The sequence below is a fragment of the Liolophura sinensis genome, chromosome 7, assembly GCF_032854445.1.
Source record: "Liolophura sinensis isolate JHLJ2023 chromosome 7, CUHK_Ljap_v2, whole genome shotgun sequence".
Classification (NCBI taxonomy): Eukaryota; Metazoa; Mollusca; class Polyplacophora; order Chitonida; family Chitonidae; genus Liolophura; species Liolophura sinensis.
Window position 1 is genome coordinate 20,661,928 of NC_088301.1, and position 26,227 is coordinate 20,688,154.

The window sequence follows — 26,227 nt, forward strand, 5'->3', positions numbered from 1 at the left end:
GACGTAAATGCACATGGTAACAATTTCAGATGTGCAAGTACATGTCTCATTTTTAACATGCATACAAGTATATAGCTTGGAATAATTTTTTTTCCAAAGCTCGGGATTTCTTGGTTACTCGACACAGGCTTATGTTAAAGCTGTCCTGTAAAAAATACTTTTACTGTGTGAGAATTGCATTTCAATCTAGATAAAACATCTGAAGAACAGGTGTTGCGGCACTGCAATTATAGTGCAGAAAGGAAATATTGCTTCTAACATTCCCATTTATTGAAGGAAATGTTCTCTTGACTTCTGTAACTGATTTGGAACCCTTGCTTGTGAAATGTTACAAAATGACAACACATAAACCTGAGCATATGATGTTTTCAACATCAATGTCTTTGTAAAATTAACCAATAAAGTCAACCCTTTGATGCCCTCATAACGAGACTACAGCTCAGCCAGGTGATGAAAGTCTAAACAACTCTCTTTATTAAGTAATTTATTTATTTATTCGACTGGTGTTTTACGCCGACTCAAGAATATTTCACTCATATGACGGCGGCCAGTATTATGGTGGGAGGAAACCTGGCAGAGTATTAAGTAGGTTACTCTGATGCCCTTTGTATACCTGTGCCACTTCCCAGAAGGAAGAGCACATAAGTCGCATGTTACAACACATGGTTTCTCTCAGCTGTGGGTCTGCCTAAAATTAGAAAACCCCTAGCCATAGTCATAATGAAGGTATAGTTCGTCATATAAGGCGAAGAAGCATAAATGTTACTTGTGACACGACAACTAGCTGCTTTGAAAAACATATTCCAGTGCTGCATTTTGGTGTTTCAACAGAAAGGGCTTATCCCACAAACCATTCAATAATAAATATACAAATACAGAATAGTTTTGATGTGGCCTCATTCCCTCCTTGACACCTATCTTCTGTTAATACCCAATGACATGTTGAAGCATAAATGTGTTGAAATACCAAAAAAAAAACCCATATATTATCAGGTTCCATTCATCATCATTGTGCTATATCAATTACTGTGGCAATATTAAACATCATTTGGATTGTAAAAAAAAAAATTCTTCCTTTTATGAATGTGATGAAAAAATATTGACCCTGAAAATCTGGATTGAAATGCCAATACAAAAATAGAGCTTGCATGAGTATGAACCTGTTACAGTGCAGACACATGCAGACAAAGTGCATACAAAGTAGTTAACCTGCAGATTGCACCATGAACAGCGTAATCTGTCATTCACAGATTAACAAGAACACACACATAATGTATATATATATATATATATATATATATAAAATGTGTTTTGTAAGGCAGTTTGAGTGATATGTGATGCTGTCGTTGTTGTTGTCATCGTCATCTTCGTCGTCATTGTGACAATAGTCTGGCAGTCACCTGGGGGCCTGGTACTGGGTGAAGAGGGGATGGAGTAGGAGTTCCTTGGCCGAGGGCCGCTCTGTCCTGTTCAGCTCCAAACACCGCAGCATCACGTCCTTTACTGGCGGGGACATGTTGGGCGGGATGGGTGGAGGTTGGTCACACGTGGCTATCTGCGGAGTAAAAGAACCAAAGATGTGTTCACTGTGAGAGCCAAACAAGGCATGTAACATACAATATAATAATATAGCTAGAGACCAAGGGCTGTGAAATGGGTTTATTGCTCTTCTTCTATTTTTATTTTTCTGGTAACTAATGATCACTTGTCTTCTAGTACAATTCATTCGTCTGTTCCGCCCACAAAGGGCCTATCAGTTATTCTGTCTGTAATGGAGGACCAGGCCCCACCTCAATATGACAGGACTTTAAACAGAATGCATTGGACCAGAACATCATATTATCATATACTGTTAGATTGTACACAATTGCCTGTAATTCTTTTTTTGCAACTCAGTCGTTACCATTTCAGTTAGTGTGAGCATGAAAATCTTTATTATTTGTACCACTACCGTATGTGGCAACAGATCAAGCCAACATATCGTAATACATGTTTTAGTCCTTATATTGTATAGTTGTATCTCAAAAGTACAAATACTTATTTATTTGATTGGTGTTTTACACCGTATTCAAGAGTATTTCACTTATACAAAGGCGGCCAGCTTTTTGGTGGGAGGAAACCGGGCAGAGCCTGGGGGAAACCCACAACCATCCATTGCTGGCAGACCAACAGTACACATATGGCAAGGAAGCATAAAATAAATGTACAATCTGTCAACCTTTTTTTTTTCAATCTTTTCAGGATTATATCCAAATGTTCATCACATATAGTAAACAATTACTAACAGCTCATTCCATAATAGATAACTTCTTCAACGGACCACTAAAACTTTGCATAATAAGTTTGTTGGCATTCACGCAATTAGGAAGATCAACTATTGGGCAGTAACCCAAGGGGCCAAGCAGTGCTACAGATAATTTTCAGAGGTAGTGCAATACTCTATACTTTTCCAAAAGAGGGGGTACTGGGTAAGCTTACTCCAGTACACATTTTTGAAGATACTTAACAATTCACTACATTGGGTCCCCAGCAATACACCTGGAAAGTGTGAAGTTGACTGTGTGAAGGGGGTTGAGAAAATCGAAAGACATACACGTGCATACAGGTAAAGGACTACATAGACATAACGGTATAGAGATTCTTGTAGTTACATTTATCACGTGGCTCAGCGCCATGCCTATCTGGAGGTCCGCCATGCCTCTGAGAAGTCACATTGCAGTGTGCCCTGCCTCTAAAAGACACTTTATTTCATATGCTTTCCTTTTCTGCTGTAAATACTTTCATCGGCCATATTGTATTCATTGAACAAAGCTTCCGATTGCAGGACCATTTTTTCCCTCCAAATATTGAAGAGTAACGACAAAATCTAACACTCAGCCAATCGAGCGTATATAATGCACAGCCAATGTATCAACAAGTTTGCACAACAATCTCAACATTAGACATTGCCAGTTAGGGTCAGCTGGAGAGGAAGTGTCAGTCCACCCATGAAAGACTTGTCCCACAGAAAAAGTCTATTCCATCTTTTTTAACCAACCGGACGAATACAACTGTCAGTGCAACAACAATGACAACTTTCAAGTCAGCCCTCTGCCTTGAAGATTTATACAATCTTACAGGATAAGAAAATCTTTATACAAAGTACTCCTCAAGCATACCAGTCAAAACTATTCAAGAAATGGATTTTTTATTTTTTAAGTTTTTTTTTAGAAAAAACACGATTCTAATGGCATTAATTTTACAACTTTACAAGTGACTAGACACTCGTCCCCGATGCCTTTCATAAATCCTGGCTAAGGGTCTGTTAACACCTTAACCTGTAGGGTACTGGGCTTGCACTAATAACTCACTCACTGACAACTTTACCTTTTTATTTGGTTTTGCTAGCAGGGGTTGCAGTATTATTTCATTCTATGGTAACTTGCCTAATGCCACTGGTAATTTTTTTTTGACCTGTTGAAACATTTGCGTATTCATGAACACACTTCCTATTTTGCTAAGCGCACTGACACGGCGTATTTGGGTGAAACAACTTCCGGCAATTTCTTCACAATTTTTCGTGCATCTATAATGTGCCTCTGGCGATTCTCATCCATAGACCCCAAAAAATATTGTTATTTATCACTAGTAACTCAGTCTGTTTACAATGAAACTGTTCTTCCACAGGCCTTTCCACATAGCATGTGTATACACCTGTAGGACACAAATTTACACGTAACCTAATTCATCAAACTTTCCGCATGTGAAAGAACAATCTACAATGCAATTTATACACATTTTTAAGTTGAATTTGGAGACAAAACTACATGGGTTGGATTGGCCAATTTCTGGGCTTCATAAGAAGGGTAATTTCACAAACTACACAAAATAATGCTTTCAGATTATGCTTAAATAAACACCTTAAAAGCATACGGAAAAGTTGAAGAGTACAAACAGTATATGTACCTCAATGTCATATTAAAATACACAGCAAATACAACTCCCGGCCCAACGTGACATATGGTGCATACATAAGTTTAGTAGGTAAAGATACTATATGTTTACCCAAAAATAAAAACAACAAGAACCATCCTCGTGACTGTCACAGAAAGCAGGTAAAACAGTTTTCACAGCATAACTGCTCAGTGTATCTCAGTGGACTAATGATTTGATTTATTTATTTACTGTTTTTCACCTACAGTGTGGAATGTCAACGTGCATTTTTGAAAGCTCACAAAGACCTTGAAATGATAATTTTGATTCCAACATTTAAACAGTTACTTCAATGCCAAAAAACTCTGTTTCTTAAAAACTGATAAAGTTTGAGACAGTCTGAATTTCTTTCCTAATTTGCGAAAAAAAAAAAAAATTTACATTGTACTATAACCAGTATCGTGAGGTTTGGTTTATAATACAAAAACAAAACCACAAAACACAAAAACAATTTTTCAGTGGACAGGTAAGTTCTTAAGTACTTATCAGATGCCTTGTTTTACGACACACGGTGCGTGAATTAATGGAATAAAGAGAATAAAGAGGTGACTTCACTTCCCCAAAAAATCAAGCAAAAATCTGATTTCATGAACAGTGGTCTGACTACATGAGACTAGGTGTTATTCTTGTAAATGACAAGTTGGGGTAGAGTAACTAGATCAGACTTCAGTCAAATTGGATCTAAAAATACGCCCGATAATGTAATAATTTTTTTACTGGTGTTTTATGCTAAAAACAAGAAGTTTTGGTATACTGCCTGTTCCCATTATACTGACATCAGGCCAAAAAGTGCTTAAGCTGAGTGTAAAGTAAGGTAATCTTATCAGGGCAGGTTACCTCCCATCATAATGCTGGCCAATCTCGTATAAATACAGTGTAAAACTTCAATCAACTGAAAAAATGTTATCAGAAAAATACACTGAGGCATACTGACTTACTTTAAATATTAACTTGAGATGATTGGTGACATCAGTGGCATTCCATGGAGGTTTTCTGGTAGCCATTTCAATCATGACGCATCCCACACTCCAAACATCACAGGAACGTCCGTAGTTCTCTCCCCTTAAAACCTGTTTAAGCAATATCACATGGTGTTTAACATTTCTGACAAGTTATGGTTACTACGCTATGTTTATCTCATAAACAACCACAAAGGTATATATTTAAACACGTACGAAACAAGTCAATCATTTAAGGATGATTTTCACTAAGATGTCATAGAGCAAAATAGCACAGGAAAACAATGTTACAAAAAAAGAGATAACATTTATAATGAGGACAAATACAATGTATCAATTTCATTCACCAGGGTGCTTTATAGCTGGTAACCTCATTTTCGCCTTTTTCGAGGCACAAAATACACCTTTTCCAAGAAATTTGAAGAAATATTTAACAATTATACAACTTTATTGGCTGAATTTTCACATAACCACACTCAATTGCATTGAGCAATTTAAAAATACTGGAAATGTATTTCTTGCGAGAATGCTAGCATGCTACATGTACATATGTTAGTTCAGGTCACTTCTGTGGTCTGTTTATAGATTAGCTCACAATGTGTGTCAAGCTAGATCTCAATGTCAAGGCTTTTCAAAGTCAAACAACGAAGAAATAAGATAAATAATAAAAGAACTGGAAAAAAAAAACAGAAATTAAAAAATGTTAATTCATGCTTTTTGAAGGCCTGGAAACGCCATTTACATTACAAGTGTCTCCGAGGTTTTCACAGCCTCATCCCTGGAAAGTGGAAGGCAGCATAGTTCAAGGATGGGTATAGGCTTGAACAGAGGTGAATGTTCCATTACTTTATTTTCTGTATTTGCTGAACCGCAACAACTGTTGTTCAAGAGGTTTCTACAAGTACCTCTGGTGCCATGAAGGCTATCGTCCCCAGCAGCTGTCCCTGGAATTCTCCTGCCCCTGTTGATCGTGATGCCAGCCTCGCTGCTGCACCAAAATCTCCAATACGTAACCTTTGACCTGTACTATCTGCCAAAAGATTGGCTCCTGAAACAATACAGTTGAGAGTACATGTCATTTACAGATCAGAATCTTGGGGATTGTTTGACAATTGCTATGACACATACACCAATGCACTGTGCAGCTTATCAGCCATCAAAATGGGTAAATAATCTAGAATACATAAAACAGGTGAAAAACATTATACAGTTTGGCCTGACTGATTAACAAGATTTTTATTGTATATATTTAATTGGAGTTCCTAGCTACATCTGTAAGTATGCTTGGGGGTTTAATGTCGTACCACTACATTTAAGAATTTTCCCATAATGCAACAGTGATGGGGTTTATGTCGAGGAAAAGAGTACTCTAATTCCTCAATCTTTTTGAAACAGCAAATTTCAGCGCCATTTATGTATCTTTTTAATTTGATTTTAGAGACAAAACTACATTGGTTGGACGGGCCCATGTCAGGGCTTCACAAAAAGTATAACTTTATCAATCTACACAAAATAGTATCCTAAGCATTTGCTCGAATTAACACCTTCCAAATAAGCGAAAAGGTTGAAGAATCATAGAAGTACAAGCCAAAACAAGCAACCTATTTGGTCAGTGCCTTGAGGGCTGGATGGTGGTCTATTTTCTATCCTTTCTGAAGGAATACTGATGTCACAATAATATAAATGCACATGAAAATTCATTTATTCATTTAATTTTTAATTGGTGTTTTATGCCATACTCAAGTATAGTTCACTTCTACAACATTATGGCGGGAGGATAGGCAGAGCCCAGGGGAAACCCACAATCTTCTGCGGGTTCAAAAGGAAATTAAACCACAAAATTTAAATATGACATGGCGTTCATGCTGGCTTCCTCTGCGGCCGTAAGTGGGAAGGTCTGTCAGCAACCGGCAGATGGTCGTGGCTTTCCCCTAGGCTCTGCCCGGTTTCCTCCCACCATAATGCTGGATGCCGTCTTATAAGTGAAATATTTTTGAGTACGGCATAAAACACCAATCAAATAAATAAATTAATAAATGACATGTGGTTTTAATATTTACAACAGCTAAAAAAAGAATCTGATGTCAATCAGATCTTGACTCAATATTCAATTCAATTATATTTGTGAGTTATTTAGACCTCTTCATTTATTTATTTATTTATTTGATTGGTGTTTTACACCATACTCAAAAATATTTCACTTATAAAGTGATGGGGCCAGCATTATGTCGGGACAAAACCTGGCAGAGCCCGGGGGAAACCCATAACCATCCGCAAGTTGCTGACAGACCTTCCCACTTACGGCCGGAGAGGGATCTCTTAATGTAAAAAATAACAACTTTATATCCACGTGAGTTATCCTCATGTAAGGTACCTTCAAGATTTGGAGGGGCCATTTTTATTTGAGATCTTGTCTGTATCATACGTGCGCTTTTCACGAAATAACATGTTTAAATTTCGCTGTTTGCATGAAATTACAGGTAAAAATCAGCCTCTGCAAAGGTGAGGTAAGTGTAACTCTAAAATCTGTCTCCATTAGGCATTTGGAAAATGCCAGATACAGTAGCAAAGACGAGTGAACGTGCCCTTTCACCAACAGCAACAAACAATCAATAACTTAATCACGATTTAGGGCTATTGCCCAGACATACCTTTTAGGTCCCGATGTAGGATATGGTTGTCATGGAGATAAGCCAGCCCTCTCAGGACCTGCTGTATGTAACTGATGATAACAGGCTCCGAGAAAGCTCCGTACTGATCCAGCAGGAAGGCTATTGACCCACCTACAACACATGAACGCATGCAGGATTTATTGTCAGGACAAGAGAGATGTCATCTGATCAAAGAAAAATTGTATCATGTATCAACTGAAATGCTTCTTGGCATAAGCTGATGTTGAAAATGGACATAATATAGAATTCTAAAATTACAGACTGCAGTTCTGTATTAAAAGCTTTAATGTTTGAAAGATACATGTACATTATACATCTAAATATGTAGAGTTTATTTTGATTCCTTTCATTATTAAAAATGTTGAAACTTCTACAAGATTCAGCAACATCCAAGGTTACATCATGACAGTTATACTCATAGATATCACACATTTACAAAGGTACAATGCAATACTTTTCCACTTACAACCCTTGAGATTTACCTCGACATTAATTCAAATACACAATCAACCTGAATATTGTAATGTGCAGGAAAAAATATGCATGCTAGGCATTAACTATAGAGTACGTGGGAAAGTCTGCAAGCAACCTGCTGATGGTCATGGGTTTAACCCAGGCTCTGCCTAGTTTTCTTCCACCATAACGCTGGCTGCCGTTGTATAAGTGAAATATTCTTGAGTACAGCTTGAAAGACCAAACAAATAAATCATTAACTCCAGAACACCCCCCTCCTGTTACTATGCTTCCCATGTGTGCAAACCTGAACTCAATACATGCAGTGCCATCCTTTACATTTACAATCCTTTAACAGCTATTTGACACCAATCCTTAAGGTGTGAAGAAAGCTCCGTCTGTACAAGCAAGCTAAATAGCTTACGGCACATTAAAAGTCTAGCTAAAACAGGAGGAACTAGTTATGAACTTGTGACCTAAACCGTGAAAGGCTTAATAATCTCTGTCGGAAGCCATTATTATTCTCTTTGGTAGTTCCAACTACTGTATTTATACTACCTAAAGTTTGGTATGTGAATATGCACTTTAAAAAACACATAATGGGCTTAAAATGATATTTTTGACAGCAACAACGATGTTTTTCTAATCAGAAATTAATTAAACTTCACAAAATATTGTGAATACATGTAGGTGGATAGTCAAGCAAAATGTGCCACTTGAAAAATTTTTGGCAAGATGTATTTATACAGAAATTTTTTTTTTTTTTGCAGAGGTTGTTCCTACCAGCCATCCACTCTACAAACATATTGAAATGACAGCCCTGTTTTGTGGCGCCCAGAATGCGCCACGATGTTAGGGTGGTTCAGACGAGACATCATGTGGATCTCCTCTGTGATCGCCTCTATCACCTTCTCCTGCTCAGACGGCGAATTCCGACAAAACGAAATCTGCAGGCACGAAAATAATAAAGACCAATAAAATACACTTTAGAACTTTAAGAAGTTTCTTGCAAGTCAGAATTTCACAGGCCAAATAGCAGATGACCTGCAATTTTTAAAATGGTCTGCCAATTTAGGAGAGAATTTAATATTTATTTATTTATTTGATTGGTGTTTTACGCCGTACTCAAGAATATTTCACTTATACGACGGCGGCCAGCATTATGGTGGGTGGAAACCGGGCAGAGCCCGGCGGAAACCCATGACCATCCGCAGGTTGCTGGAAGACCTTCCCACTTACGGCCGGAGAGGAAGCCAGCATGAGCTGGACTTGAACTCACAGCGACCGCATTGGTGAGAGGCTCATGGGTCATTACGCTGCGCTGGCGCGCTAACCGACTGAGCCACGGAGGCCACGAGAATTTAATAAATACATCAAACAAAATGACGATGACCTGAAGAAGAATTCCCTTTCCTTCACAGTATCCGATTTTGTTCAAGATACTCTAACTTTCTGTGAGGCTCAATTTAGAATGAGTCATTTCATCACATTTCTTGTGCCTTTGATCATGCACTTTGAAATTTTCTTTCAACACAAGAGAATTGCGCCTCTTAATGCCTTTCTACCGCTATGTATTAAGAACATTCAGCCAACCCAAATCCCAGGATTGCATGATGGACAATTTGACAGTAATTGGAGACATGCTTTTCCATTAACGCATTGGTTTTGCTTTCAGTTGACGCAAACAACAGAAGTGCATAACGCAATACAAGTGCACACCAGCGAAGCCAATCATTTTGTTATTAAGTAGCTTTCAGCACAGAGTTATATCTCACTACATCTCTCCATTGTTTGCAACGGTCGCAAACAGTGTTCACTGCATTTTCGGTGAATAATAAATTCATGACAGCTTTATCAGCCAGGCAGAAATCAGAGAGCAGAACTTACAGTTGTCCATACACTGACAGCTCATGTTGGGCATTTTATTATTATTATTTTTTTTTTTCGCAGGCAAGGTTCTTAACACACCTGCTGTGCCACATCTTCAGCATACTTTTTGCCATTCGTAGGCCTCCATTTCAAGCCCTGCCAGGGCCTGTGTCACTCAAGAGGAATAATTACCCAGGCTTTTGTCACAACAGTTTTTCTAACTCTAGGCTAATCCAACAGTGGCAAAATAGTTTTCAGCCCCGAAAATGTACACAGGTCACCAAACTATTTAGACACATAAAAACATGAAAACATAGAATTATGTCAGAACATATACTTTAAGTTGCATTTAATTTACATTTAAAAAACATGGTTATCATTATCAGGAGAACATTTGATTTTTCCATGGTGATTTGTATAAGATCAATTCCCATGTGACGACAGCCCTTTGCTCGCTTGACGTTGAATATTGCTTTCAAAATTTTGTGGGTTAAAAAGGTTAAGCCAAGAAAGTTTCGTCTATTGGTGATTTAAACCTGATCTGGAATAAACATTCCTGCTTTGGAGATGGTAACTATCAAGGGGAGATTTATTTTATAAAAGTTGAAAGAGTATAAATATCACCCCACCAAAGTACTGCTACAGCCCCTTGTTTACGAGGTACTACTTTTCTTCCACACCTGTTTGACAGCCATGATCACACCAGTCTGAACATCACGGCCTGGTAACATGTACTGTAGGCCCCTGTTCCTAACAGCAACCCCTTCACCCAATGAATGTTCTCAAAGTATAGTTTAGGCTCCTCCCTTGAAGTGCCTGGATTGTCAAGGTCAGAGGTTAAACCATCACCTGATCTTTTCCCTGGAAAAAGAAGTAATTGAAAAAACAATTAACACATCAGGTTGTTCCTGGAAAAGCTTCAAAGTTTAAATAAAAGGACAAACCAGTGATCGCTTCACCTTGGAGTAATCTTGAGATCACATTCAGTATCATTAGACCACTTTCCATGTTTGCCTATATTTTGACGTGGTGGCGATCATTAGCAACCTTTTAAATTGCACACTGGCATTAGCAACATGACATTACTGTTGCGTCGTTCGATGACACTGAGAATTTTCTCTGTACATATTTCAGCCCCGTTCATAAAAAAAAAAAATTACACTTTTACTACCTATACCTTAAATTTTTGTGTCAAATTTCAAATGCGACGACTAAAGCTTGCAGCCCTAGTGTGATTGATGATTGGTGTAAAATAATGCAGCTATTTAATAATTATGTGCCGATACAGACTTGTCCTAATTTGGGGCTCTTCCTGTCTCAAAAATAGTACTCATCCACATGTAAAAATACATGCATCTAAAGCTTCATATATTGAATTTTTTTTTTGAAAACGTACTTCAATGTTACACTCAAAAATTTTTCATTTCAGGGATGCAGGAGTTACCCACCTCCTGCCAGTACTTGCACACTGTACCGGAAAACATTTCATGCAAGGCAACAAGAGAGAGCACTGTTGACTGTATATTGCCTTGAATTACAATAATTGTTCTGTAATATTGATACATCTACTTCAGTCGCTTGGTGATTAGAATAATGAGGTAGGTCAAGTACTGGTATGTGCAAGTAGGTAGGGTGTCATGTCTGGGATCTTCAGCATGGCATTCCACTGAGCAGCAATATAACTATCTCCACAGGTTAGACCAGCCTAGTGCACAAGGAATCATATGGTTGAAATGATGTTGAAACCAAAATATAAAATCTCGAGAAAAACCATTATTCTAACGATGCACAAACCTCTGGCTGAATACGGATGGTGATAACCTCCTCTCTGTCCTGTAGGGGTCAAGCCTGGCACTACTGGTGTTCGGGTCCTGCTTACTGGACACGTCTAATGCCTTAGCCAGTGCCAGAGCCTCTTCTAACTCCACTTCTTCTTTACACTTGCACTCAGGGTCAGAGGAGGCTGTCATCAAAATTTCACACATATAACGTAATTACAGACAGAAGAAAGACAACATGGACATGAGGCATATAAGGCTATGTGTTTAGGCTTTTACACCTGTATGAATTGTTGGTTAAACACTAAAGGAGCTATTGAAAAGAAACTGGAAAAAATAGAAGTATTTTGTTAAAGTTTGAATTACAGTGTATTTGGTCAGCACAATTTTCTTTAAGATATGTCCTGCAATAATGTCAATGGGGCGCTAAACCATAATTACTCATTCACTTAACATTAAAAGCCTTTTTGATCCAAAAAAAGAAAACATATTTGCCACATATGAACTTAAACATTTCACACAAAATGAACGACGATGTAATTTTTTATCAACGACTACTCTGGTCATCCTTACCTTGGTCGGCCGTGGTACTCGGGGAATGTTTGGGGGACGGTGTGGCTACTTCTGTTTTGAAGCATACCGGTTGGTCAGATGGAGGAGGAGAAAAGCGAAAGTCCAGATCCTCTGTTAGCATAACTGAGCGGCTGTATCGTGGTTTAGGGTGGGGATTGCCCTCAGGTGCGACCGCACCATCACGCCTACGTGACCCTGTCGGAGTCTGTGTGTCAGACACACTACGCCGTAATTTTGTAGTTGTCACCACTGAAGGACTAAGCCCCGCGCTGCAGCGACAAACTGGAGCCTGTCTATGTGAGGATTCAGATGGGTGAATTGTTTCTGCGTCACAAAGGGAGACAACTCCATCTGTACTAAGGCTGTCCCTGAGACTGGAGGTTCTAGATCTTGGGGTAGAGGCAGGAGTGACTTCCCCCTGCCAGGGTAATTCCTCTCCTGGGGAAGATGGCTTGATGTGCAAGCTTTGCGGAGGGCTCGGGGGTGAGTAAACCTCCTCAGCAGTGGAATGTGAAGCAGTGATGTCTTCGGCAATGTCCACAACGGCTTCCATTTGAGCCAGTCCAATGACATCCTCCGCACTAATGTTAATCACAGATTGGACCAGGGGAGTGGTCAGTGTATGAGCTCCAGTCTCCGCAGAAATCACCTCTGATCTTCCCTCTTCGTGTGCATCTTCACGGGGCTCGCTTCGATCACTCGTGTTTAGACTGTCAACAATGTCGGAGCTACCCTCAGGTTCAGGGCGTGCCCGCCTCACGTGTCGTGGGGTGTTAGGGGGCACTGCTGGTGCGACATTCCCTGAGCAACTGGCTTCACTCTGACCATCCTCCTGTGGCACGTTTACCAGTTTAACGGATTCGGGCGAGTTACATCGTGGTGTAGACACCGGGGAAATACTGGGAGATGGGACGGAAACACAAATACTATCTGACTCGCTCAGGTCGGACGGGAAATCAAGCTCCTCAGCGGCATGCGAAACTCTGTTGTCCTGAACTATCTTTCTGAATTTCCTCCTCATGGCTGGGGCCAACCTAGCCTCTGTATTGGCTAACATTGTTTCCAGTTCAGTTGTGGCGCTGGGGTCATGCGCAGCATAGTGTGCAGCCACCAGGAAAAGTCTACGAGCGAGTTTGGCCACACGGGTGTGGGAATACCCTACTGCCTTGATAGTGAACTGAGACACAGCGATGATGAAGTGGTACCCTGGGGGTCGACCAGGATCCATTTGCATGGAAACGTCCAAGTCAGCATCATCATCATCTTCATCCAGGGCAACTCCCTGAAACACGAACTGCTCCGAAAACTCCTCGAAAAGTCTTTCAAGTATGCACATCCGACCAAGCAACCATTGCCACTGAATCGAGTCTGGAAGGTAGGCCTCTGTTACACACTGAATCACAAACTTCAGCCCACCTAGTCCATGGATGCCTGGACAAATAACATAACAAAATTTCTAATTACCAGTCTACATTATTACAATATGACTTCTACATCTACATGCGTAGATTTAGCTCTGAGTTTTTTATTTGAAAAGAAGAGATATGTATTATGTAGTTCATTTCATGAACTATTGGCCAAACAGAGCACTATTGGCTAAAAAAAGCACACAAAATGTCCCAAAAATTGAAGACCTAAACATTACTATTTTAAGGTGAACAACATATCACTCGCCTTAATTTGAACAAGGTGGGCACAAGTAATGACTTGCCTCTCCCAGCCAGGACTGGCCTAAGACGCACTTGTGTAAACCATGGGTAATGAAGAGTACCTCACCTGGATTGACAATCTCCCTGCCCACTGCTAACTCCCCTGCTTGACCTTTGGCCAGCTCGACAATGGTGGAGATGGACAGCTGACTGGTCCGCCTGAAATGATAGGGAAAGCTCATGTAAGTATCTTTAAACTGGATTGTTTTTGTTTTAACAAATACACGCAAGTACTAAGATGGATTTAATTTACTGGTTTCTATCAGCATTTATTTATTTATTTATTTGATTGCTGTTTTACGCCATACTCAAGAATATTTCACTTATAAGACGGCAGCCAGCAATATGGATGGAGGAAACCGGCCAGAGTCCATGGGGAAACCCACAACTATCCGCAGATTGCTGGGAGACCATCCCACGTACGACCAAAGAGGAAGCCAGCACAAACTTGGCTGAACTCTAAGCAAGTTCAACTTTGCCAAATACCACGGTCATTGAATCATCAACAGAGCACCTGAATCGCTAGCTCTTAACCTTACACCCATGAATTCAAGTGTTAAAAGTATGCTTTTTTAAGAAGAAATCAGAATGGTATCAGTAATGTATATAAACTACCCAGATTCCAGCAGTACACTGGAGTACAATGGTATCAATGTTTGACCTACCGATTTCCGTCAGTACACTTAAGCACGATGGTGTCGATGATTGGTTTCAGCAAGGCCTGAAGACGCTGCCTCTGCTGTACTCCACGACACGGTGTATATGACATCATTGTTCTCAACGTACGCTGTCACAAAGAAATTACATCACACTGATGATAACTGCAATGATGCCCATACTAACCAATTTCAGCTTATCACAGTAATGATGAGTATTTCTACATAAGTAGATGTACAAGAAGTTGAATTTGACGGCAGGATTACTGTTACATTTTTAAGTTTTTATTGTTATATGTTTGCTTTTGGTTTAATTAACCGACTTAAACTCAGAATGTGCTTCCAAGGTTAATGTGTGCTTGTAACAGTGTAGATGTTTATGTGTGCTTGTAACAGTGTAGATGTTTATGTGTGCTTGTAACAGTGTAGCTGTTTTATGTGCTTGTAACAGTGTAAATGTTTATGTGTCCTTGTAACACTGTGGATGTTTATGAATGCTTGTAAAACTGTAGATGTTTATCTGTACTTGTAACGATGTAAATGTTTATCTGTGCTTGTAACAGTGTAGATATTCATCTGTGTAGATGTTTATGTGTGCTTGTGACAGTGTAGATGTTTATCTGTGCTTGTAAAAGAGTAGATGTTATCTGTGCTTGTAACAGTGTAGATGTTATCTGTGCTTGTAACAGTGTAGATGTTTATCTGTGCTTGTAACAGTGTAGATATATATCTGTGCTTATAACAGTGAAGATGTTTGTGTGCTTGTAACAGTGTAGATGTTTATCTGTACTTGTAACAGTGTAGATATTTATCTGTGCTTATAGCAGTGTACAAGTTTTTCTGCACTTGTAACAGTGTAGATGTTTGTGTACTTGTAACAGTGTAGATGTTTATGTGTGCTTGTAACAGTGTAGATGTTTATGTGTGCTTGTAACACTGTAGATGTTTGTGCGCCTGTAAGAGTGTAGATGTTTATGTATGCTTGTAAGAGTGTGGATGTTTATGTGTGCTTGTAACAGTGTGGATGTTTATGTGTGCTTGTAACAGTGTAGATGTTTATCTGTACTTGTAACAAACAACAACACATATGTTTATCGTACCAGACAAGCCACAAAGACTTTGTAGACGGGGTCAGCACACATGAAGGCCAGAATACTGCAGCAGGTGTTCAGCATCTGATGAGTGGCTGACTGACGGACAGGTGAGACCATCACACCTGACCTGCCCTCCCCCATCCCTCGTAGTAGGGTCGCCACCACCTCACGACTCAGGTGTCTTAATGCTGTCTCACGGATAGACCAGTTACGAGAAAACAGACACGCCACCAACTCCTCTCCTAACACCTGAAACATTTCCAAAGTTTTGTATAAATCTTTGTTAGAAATTTATATATGTTTATTGGACTCTAGATAATAGGCTTCATGGAACATTTGGACAAAGATGGATGCCATCCAAGTAAAATCACCGCAGCAACCAGCGGATGATGGTAGCATTCCTATAGCCTTCCACCATTGTGCTAGCTGCATAATATAGGTGAAATAATTTAGGGTACGACACAAAACACTAATCAAATAAATAAATAAATACATTTACTTCTATTTACACATGGAAAGAAGTCCTTTTGATGCCTACTGAGCTGCTTTATATTCATGTACACTAATTTATTTATTTGGTAGTTCTTTGGTGCCACTTGTTTACATAAATGTGTCAACTGCTTGTGTTTCTAATGGAAATAAAATTTGTGACATTAATGGCAATTTCAGTTATTAAAAAAAGCTACCAAGTTATTTCAGAATTTCACTGTATTTTTATTACATAACAAAAGGTAGTTATAGAAACAGTTTCTAGTTGTCCTTTCACTGAAGTGTAAACCAGCCAATTTTTATCACTGTTACATGAATACTTCATTAAGCCACACTTACCTGGATCCATGGCTCAGCAGTGCTCATGTACTCTTGAGGAATGGGTTCAGCATGAGGAAGCCTGGTGTCTTCATGAGGCTCAGGAGTGGGGGACGAGGCACGAGTGTTAGGAGGGGCTATAAGGGGCTCCCCATTTTCAATTGTTTCAGTCCTGATAACAACAGACAGCAGTGTTTATCACGGTCTTTATAGTCAAGGCATACATACAAGGAAGGAAATCGCCCTAGGAAAATTCAGCTGCACAGGTAAAAAACATACCTACTGTAATTCTTCAACTTTTCGCATGTTTGAAAGATGTTTATTCAAACAAATTTTGAGGGCATTATTGTGTGCGGGCTGACAAAATTAATCTATCTGTGAAGCCCTGAAATTGGCATGATGTGATAACATGAAGTAAAATGAACATGTTCAAAAGATTCATGAAGATAAATGCACCACTTTATACATCTGTTTCAGGGCTTCGTAAAAATTGTTATCACTTATATTATAATTTATCAATTAAAGTTTGCCATACGTGTTGTTGTTGTCATTTGAGGTACCCTTCCACTCGGCCCTGCACAGAGGACAGTTAAGGGTCTCTCCCTGTCTGCGACACTCCTCAAACCCTGAAAAGTACACAACAAATATGTGACACATCTAATAGCAGCAGAAAGCCCCAAACCCTGACAAACTGACAGCCATGTGACACATCCAATAATAGTATATTGCCTCAAAACCATCTACTATGACATGACTTGAGTGACTTACAGATGATAGTACACTGATGTAACACAGTGATGACACCAGCTATGGCAAGACTGAGTGACTTACACATGGTAATACAGTGATGACATCCACTGTGACATGACTTTAGTGACTTACCGATGGTAATACAGTGATGACATCCACTGTGGCATGACATGAGTGATGACACCAGCTATGGCAAGACTGAGTGACTTACAGATGGTTATGCAGTGATGACATCTGCTATGAGATGACTTGAGTGACACACAGATGATAATACAGCTATGGCATCCACTGTGACATGGCTTGAGTGACTTACAGATGGCCAAACAGTGATGTAACACAGTGACGCCACCTGCTATGACATGACTTGAGTGACTTACAGATGATAATACAGTGATGTAACACAGTGACGACACCGGCTATGGCAGGACTGAGTGACTTACAGATGGTAATACAGTGATGACATCCACTGTGACATGACTTGGAATACTTACAGATGGTAATACAATGATGATGAAGCCTGTTTTGACAGCCATTTTCACACTTGAGCAAGCTTTCTCCCTCCAGCATCTCCAAGAGACAGATTGGGCAGGTGTCTTCCTCATCTTTACTGCTCCTACAATGATGCTCACCAGTGTATTCATGTATGTGACAGTGTTAGCACTATATTTAACGGTGTTTAAATATTTAACTTTTACCACACTTTGAATTCCACAATGCATGGCATATCTAGGCAGTGACATTATTATATGCTACCTGCGTACAGTAAACAAATCTCCAGACATACCAAAAGGGTTTATGAACTCACAGCAAAGTCATAATATGCAAACATCACAATTAGGCCAGAATGAACTTCTTTATGACTGCTAAGAGTATAGTTCCCATGTGCCCTTGTAACAGACTGGGCCTTATACAGATATACTGCAAATCTTCAACCTTTTCAACCTCCAGAACACTTTTTTGAGTGGAATTTACGCATACAATTACTATGAAAATAACCCTCAAAATGATCTGTTTGTGTCACCAAGGATGCAAGCTTCACAAAACTGTGATAAGTAATTCTCTGATTCTCTCCAAATGTTTCAAAACATTAGCAGCAGAGGTGGCTGAAAAGGTTGAAGAGCTACGGTACCTACAGTGCTGCCTCACTGAAACACAATGCTGAAGACACCAGACATGGCATCCCACTCAGTCGTATTATACCGAGTTGACTGGTATTTGGTCTATTAGTCTTCTACTAAATGCAAAGCGAGTTAGTGCCAAGATTACTGATATTTAAGTCTGAGACATGACTTGATTCATGACTGAACCCTGGATCTACATTTATCAATGCCACTATAGCCAAGAGTTCAGCTCTGAACCTGAGGGTTCATCACAAGGCAGTTACCAGCTACTTAAAAGAATGACCAGAACTGTACTACATATACACGTCCAATATGTGAGTTGAGTAATACAATGAGTTGTAATATTTACCCGGTATCTCCCTCTGTAGGAGTTGTAGGTTCATCAGAACTACTATCGTGTGTCTCAGGCAGCGACTCTTTTGTTTTCTTCTGTTGGTGACGAGCAGCCAATCGCAGTGAACGCTTGTTGTGATACATGCCAAATAAAGCTTCCACCTGAAACAGAAATAGCTAGTCTAGTTAGCATTTTTGATTCAAAGGTTCTGTTAGCATGACACTTTACCTAGGCTTACATATTCCACATTTAACTATGTTACTTGTTTCAAACTTGACTGATTGACCGTCTCTGATAGCACAGTTGGTAGAGTGTCCGCTTCAGGACTGGTAGATTCAGTGTCAATCCTGGGTCAAGTCACACCTAAGACCTTAAAAGAGGAAGTTGTAACTTCCTCGCTTGGTGTTCTGCATGAAGGGGATAGCGCAATGACTGGTTGATCCGTCTCAGTATAATGGCTCGGGCGGGCGGGCGGGCTTATTTGCCTTCAGTAAGGTGTTTCAAATCCGTCCTGCAACAAGGACTCTAAGGATTCCTTCGTCATCATATGACTGAAAAATTAAGTGCGAAGTTAAACCCCAAGCACTCACTCACTCATTCAGACTCGACTGACGAGTACTCAGTGTTTTGATTTACTTTCCAAACAAAATGAGCCAAATCATGACAGGCTATCTATGTATAGTATTAATACAGCATGCAGGCAGGGTAAAACTGCCACTTTCTATGGTGCTCTCACACTGTTAGGAACCAAACTACTCCAGATAAGTTACAACTACAACGGTGGTGGTTTAACCATATGAAGTTTGTTTTTAATTCATATTCATTCACAGACTTAAAAGCTCTGTGAGAGCATCATTTTGACTTGATAAAATTTCTTTTCTCTCGTTCACAAAGCCACTGACATTGACTTTTCATTATGCCCCCCTCCCCCATTACAGAAATGTTATAAACAATGACGCCAGACATGACACCACCCCTTAAGCATGAATGCCGAAAAACAAAGTATGAGTTTTAAAAACTGTTGACTTAACCTTACTGAAGATTCTAACCTAGAATACTGCTGAGGTGTTAGCGCAGCACAATTACCCAAGGACGTCTTAACAACACAATTGCTGGGAGTTCAAGTCCAGTTCATGTCAGCCTCCTCTCCTGGCATACGTGGGAAGGTCTGCTAACAACATGCAGATGGCTGTGGCTTTCTAACAGGTTTTGCCCATTAAGTGAAACATTTTTGAATGAAGAGTAAAATTTCAATCAAATAAATAGGGTAAATAAGTATGCGACTGCTATGGACAAGGGCAATGTGCCACAACGGCAGAAGAATGCATCAGGCAGATGTGCTGGTGACAGAAAATACACAATACGGGAAAACAAAATAAAATTAATTAGTTGCACCCTCACCTCAAAGTTTTTTAATGTTTTTGCCCAAAGGCAGGAGTCAGTTTCGCTCACTTGGAACACTCTCAGCATGACGAACAACAAGTGAGCGCAGTGAGGGCCTCGTCCACATGAGCAAGACTACAACATGGATATTATATACAACAGACTATTACTTTCTCTCAAAATATCAGCGCTTCGTTGCTTGCATTGGAAAAAAGTAAACTGAAATAGAATACATGTACATGTAATAAAACCATTCTATTGGGTACACTTAACCTGCATTTTTTGGACTATCAATCTTCAGTTGATGTATTCACTTTGTGCCTGTATGAAAATATACAGTGCAGCTGACCAATAAAAAGTTCCGAAATTAAAAATTAATTACACGAAATGGTGAAACAGTAACTCTTGTATAATATGAAGACACCTGAATCTGAAGTTTGGAAATAAACACTCAGTGTTTTATATGATCTGTTACAAGAATAACTATTTTTTTTTTTTTTAAAATCCATAGAAAGCAACACAAGTATGGTAATGGCCTAAAACTTCACCCATGGTAAAGTTACATATTTTGCCCGATTCTGCTAGTTCTACTGATCCTAGAAAGGTTTGCTTACAAGATAGGATGGAAAAAGTAATAAAACTTCTTGACATTTGTCTTTAAAGTGCATTTTTTTGCCACAAAATTACTGCCATTTACTGATCTACAATACATAAGGGATAAATTACATGTTTTTGTAATATTTGCACATGACACACTGGATTACCTGTGGACCAATGATAACTTTATATTTATGCTCCGGAGAATCTCCACCAATCATGAAGGAGTTTGGTCCCATCTGCTGGAGCAGGTAGAGTCGAGCACGCAGCACCTTGGCAATGCGTTTGTTGGTCAACTCGCTCTGTGTGCTGGGATCGTGCAGAGTGTTTGGAGAAGGTGTGCGTCGACCAGAGTAAAATCCAGCGGAAAGACCTGGCTGTCGAAACTGGAACTAAACATAGCATATACAAGTTACTATTATTAATGTTTCAATCATTAATGAGATTATACAAGCGACATTTGGCAAAAAAACCAATCACGTTTTTGCTATTATTTCACAACAGTCCAAGCAATTACCTTTCACAAAACATTAGCCTTGTCTGTGCATGTGTTATCATTCAAACAACGATAAAATTCTTAAAATTGATAACGCAGGTCACAAGGTTTGAATCTGATATTTACTGAAGGCAATAATTTGAGCTTTTCTTGGTAAATACAGAAAATTTCATTTGAGTAAGGAATATGGAATTTTTGCCAAAATCACAGGTTTTGTCTCTCTATAATTGTTAAGTTTCATGTTTTTTACTTTTTTGAATTTAATCCAAGAATATTTAACTTAAGTTACAGCTTGAGGATTAAATCCAACAGGCTTGTTAAAAAAGGCAGTTCAAGAACAGAATATAGAATATAGTCAAGTTGGACACATGCAAATTTTCATCAAATAAAATGATATCTCAAAATCTCAAAAATGTTTCAATATTCCTACAAAATTTTATAGGTCATCTTCAGGATAAGTGAAGATGAAAAATAAAATTTCGCCAAAATATTGAAAAATAAAATACCCTAAATGATCTTAAATTTCACTCACAAAAGTGTATTTTTGGAGGCAAATAAATGTCACAAAATATTATTTTTGGTGTTGAAATTTAAAATTTTCCAGTGGAATATCAACCTATGTTCCAAGCAAACCTCAAAACACCTTACTAAAATCAATAGAACCCTCAGAATCAGGAAACATGAGAAAGTTAGTCATGGACGACACTTATGCTCATTTAGATATGCAAATTGTCATTTTCTTCGGAATATCTATGTTTTTGAATTTTGCTAAGCTTATTGGTGGATCAACACAACACACAAATGCTGAATGAAAACCAATAATTTCACACAATTCTATTTGGAAGATAAAACTGACATACTGAATTGTGGGGGGAGAGTTTCCTCCTTGAGCCACTGTATGAGACAGGGTTGTTTACCACATTTCTTGTGAAGGCAGACTCGGCATGTGGGGATAAGTGACGTCTTTTGTGCAGGCGGACTGGAATGTTGCTGGATGCAGCCTGAATGACAATTCATTAATGAATCAGTGATTTTACTAGCTCTGACATGTACACCACAACTTTTAGCATTGCAAACAACTTGTTTAGTGTTTTCCTTTTTAAAAAAAATTGATCTCAAATCCACTTGTTATTGGATGATAAAGCATACAACAAAACAAAAATACCTTCTACCTAATGATGGAACACTGAGGTTTTAATGATTGCCAATTACAAATTGACCTTACAGGCTAGTTCTGAACATAATGATGAATGGCCCCTATATTTTTATATGTTCGTGAATAGGGTTTAACACTGTACTCATAAATATTTTTAACAATGAGAGTCTGCTTGTGAAACACTATGAAAAAATACTAGTACAGATAAGTACAATAAGTTTACTGGACATGATACTACATGTTTATGAACGGAATACGCTGGGCAGGGCCCTGAGGAAACCACTGCCCTTTGTCAGGTACATGAATCCAACAATTATCACGGCTTCTAGTTTAACCTGTTATGACTAAATAAACACCACCTACCTACAGCCACCTTGATGACATACCTGTGAGTTAGCAGGTGGGGCATTTCCTGAGTTTGGTGCATGTTTAACCACCTAAGAAGAGAACAGCATATAGCACTCAATGCCAGGCATCTACATCATATAAGGCAGCCGTAAAGAAATTCTTTGCTAGAGGTAACACAGCCCTATAAGCCATATCTGCATTTGAGGATGTGCGCTACTACATTCGTCAGGACAGGGCAGTCATGGTCAAATTAGCGCTTCAACACTGACCTTTGAGGTTTGAAGTTACAGCTGACTTACACGACCAAAAAAATGGCAGCATTTCGAAATAACAGTTTCTACTTGGTATTGTCAGTTTCTCCATTGTTTTTACTATCAGTTACTGTCAATGGGGGCATGCTTTTCCAATGCAGAATTTCAATAAAACAGATATTTAATGCAGTAAGCATGCCGCTACTATGTTAAAGTGCCACTCTGGCCAGGATACAAATTGCACAGAAATATTACAGTGATATGAAAGAAATCCTACTGATTAAGCCTAACACTATGTTTCAATATGATTTTGATGAGTAACACTATTTAACCCATATAACTGCAGTTTCCTTGAAAAACAAAATCTTCGGCTGTGTCCGTAAAATTTTCCTGATATGACTTGATAATATTCCCTGTATGATGTCGAATCAGACACTGAATAAGGCATTTATGCTGGGATGATGTCAAGAGCGTTTGAAAGGGCACCGTCATGTTTGGATATACATCAGCGATTGATGATGTCATGTGTTCGTGGGTAACGTCACACCAGGCAAAGTCGAAGGGACAGAAATATTTTGTTTCTGTGTACTCTGACGAAACGTACAATATCGGTTTTAATTCACTGCAGTATTTTCACAATATAGGAAAGCAATTCAGACGATCTCAGTCTTTATCAATTCACCTTGCTTTAAAGACACAGATGTTTCACACCAAAGTAGCGCTTTAAAGCATAGGCTGTCCAGTGAAAAACAGCATCCAGCGAGTACTGCAAGATCTCGCAATATTTCTATTAAAAAAATGGCTGCCATCTGAAATGCGAAAGTGACTTATTATACCTATCAGACAAATAGGGTTTGTCATTAGGAATTTCCTTTTTATGAAAGAGATACAGAATTGTTAAAGAGATACAGAATTGTTACAGAGATACAGAATTTAACATTGAGAGAATGAAAAGCACAAATCTTCGACTAGGGCCCTTTTTTGGAGGATAAGCTGAGTCAGCCAAACAAATCTATTTTGAATGATGACCTAAGTAAATATTCCATGAGTATTTTCTCTCACTAAAGACATGCATAGGTTTAATCTTAGTAAATTTCGCCAAAAATCACATTTGACGTTTCTGAAATTAATCATCCTCTAGGAAGAAAGAAAAACAAACTCAGGTTTAACTATTCAGCAGAAAACTGAAGTCAATATATGCATTCCAGCTACATATATTCACTGTACCATGGGTCCATTATGTTTGCGTGAAGTCCAGTCCTTCTTCCATCCTGGCATGGATTTCAGTCTCTCTCTGATTTTGTTGTCATCAATTCTGTCGTCCCTGTTTAGTTTTCGTCCATCCTTCCATGGTCTGGAAGAGAATGAAGAAAAGATGTTAAATATACCAGTATGTCAGCACATCTTCGTGTCAATCCAGCCCCAGGGTTCAGGAAGCTTTCATGAACTTCAATTTGAACCCAAGTGCTCATTTTCCATTTTGTCTTCAAGATAAGTCTGAAGATAGTACCATACAGCCCGGATCACTTGTGTGTCCTGTACCGTAAGCAATATAAGTAGACAAACAGAGGAGTTGCACATGACATATTGGAGTCCTGTTAACATGGGCTGCTATAGCTACAAGACTCCTTTATGGCTACCAGAAGTAAGTCAAGCAACCCCTCTATATGACATCTCAACCGAATATCACAGCACACAGTTGTATTTTTTACAACTGAGTCTGTATTGGTTGCTTGGCTTGAACAAAAGTGATAAACGCTTCCCTCTCATTGGTCGCAAACAAATCAGCAATTAATCAGAGTGAAGCTTTTATTGTCCTTACAGATTAAATTGATGGCGGCAAGATGAACTGTGCTTATGTAGTAAAAACCAGAGAAAGCCGCATAACTTCTGTATACCTTAACGGATCACAGTATTTCAAACCGTTTTATTAAAAGAACATTTCAATTGGTCGATTGTGTAAATATGGTGGCTCAAGCAGCTGTCATCACTAAGAAATCAAGCCAAAACTGTCGCTTGATGATCTTTTTCCTGTTATCAGATTTGTCCACTGAAATACAAAAACCTATAAACTTACATGTTTACAACTTTGTGTAGCCAAGTGAAGGCATGTTGGTTTGTCGACTCATACACCATTGTAAATTTAATGTGTCAGCTTTCGGACAAATATTGTTTGGTTGAGATATGACTATTTTCCCGAGGTTTACCTTCCAGTTATGTAAAATTTTCTCTCCTTTTCTTAAGTTAGGTACCTTGTTATATACATTAGGCATAAATAGCATTTGGACGAATCTGTCACCTGTGGTTCAAGGATAGCTTATGGATTAAAACAGCTGTAAGATGCACTATGAAAGTGAAGTGGCAATGATTCACAAAACGCTGGGTATTTCCCCATCTGCACTTAGAATCTCCAAAATGCATCCTACATGTGCTCCTGACATTTTCTCAATCTGCAATATCTAGCCGAGGGGATAGCAAGTTGCTGGATTAAACTCAGCTGTTATTTTATACCTGTCAAAGCTTTCTGATCTCTCCACATTGGCTGAGCCGTCGCTGTCCCTGATGCCGGTGAGCCGCCTCCCGTCACTTCTCCTGACTGGCCGTAGCCTCTCTCTCCAGCGATGGGGTCCCTGGTAGCTCTCCTTGACCCCTCCAACTCCATTCTGAACAGGCAGTTCACAAGCATTCAGTTCAGCGCTCATTTGACCTTCCTTCGGGTCTGCGTCACATTTTCCCCGTTTGTTGTGATGCCCCGTGTCCCCCTGGTCCTGAACGACCCCCTCCTGCTGCTCACTCCCTTCGCCCATGCTTGAAGTCACGTCAGCATTTTGCAGGTCAGCTTCATGATTCGCCATGTCAACAACAAAACACAGGCACGACTTTCACTGAAGTTTCAGCTCGAAATGTCTGGCTTGCTCTGCTTTCAGATCCCATTTAAGTCGGCTGAAATCACACCTCGTAGGACTGATTGGACTTACGACAATATGACTGCCTGTAGCTTTAAGGCAGAACTGGTGTCCGTGCCAAAACAAATCTCGACCTACTTGAGGGACAATGAAATCAACCCGACTTTCTCGAAACGAACCTCCATTTTTATTCCCGCGAAATGCAGACAGGGAAGCGACACTGGTACCTTGCCTAGTGTTAAATTGATGCTAGGAAACGGGGAATCCCCTTGGATAAATGTACGAGGTGTCCCTGACCCAGGGCTGTGCTCTGACCTATTTACAGTTTGTGAGCTAAAAATAG

At 39.3% G+C, this 26,227-nt stretch overlaps 1 protein-coding gene across 1 annotated transcript; it reads right to left on the bottom strand.

Moving 5' to 3' along the window:
* Nucleotides 1-1,285: 1,285 nt before the first annotated feature.
* LOC135470723 (mitogen-activated protein kinase kinase kinase 1-like) lies at nucleotides 1,286-26,068 on the bottom strand. The gene is given in 23 exon segments (XM_064749759.1): nucleotides 1,286-1,555; nucleotides 4,911-5,042; nucleotides 5,837-5,979; nucleotides 7,583-7,714; nucleotides 8,840-8,900; nucleotides 8,902-9,003; nucleotides 10,606-10,643; nucleotides 10,646-10,786; nucleotides 11,709-11,888; nucleotides 12,277-13,707; nucleotides 14,053-14,144; nucleotides 14,651-14,772; nucleotides 15,742-15,984; nucleotides 16,564-16,714; nucleotides 17,078-17,168; nucleotides 17,784-17,905; nucleotides 18,763-18,908; nucleotides 20,149-20,265; nucleotides 20,895-21,119; nucleotides 22,084-22,224; nucleotides 22,766-22,816; nucleotides 24,206-24,332; nucleotides 25,490-26,068. Coding segments are annotated over 23 exon segments (4,491 nt in total). The 5' UTR covers nucleotides 25,834-26,068; the 3' UTR covers nucleotides 1,286-1,396.
* Nucleotides 26,069-26,227: the final 159 nt, after the last annotated feature.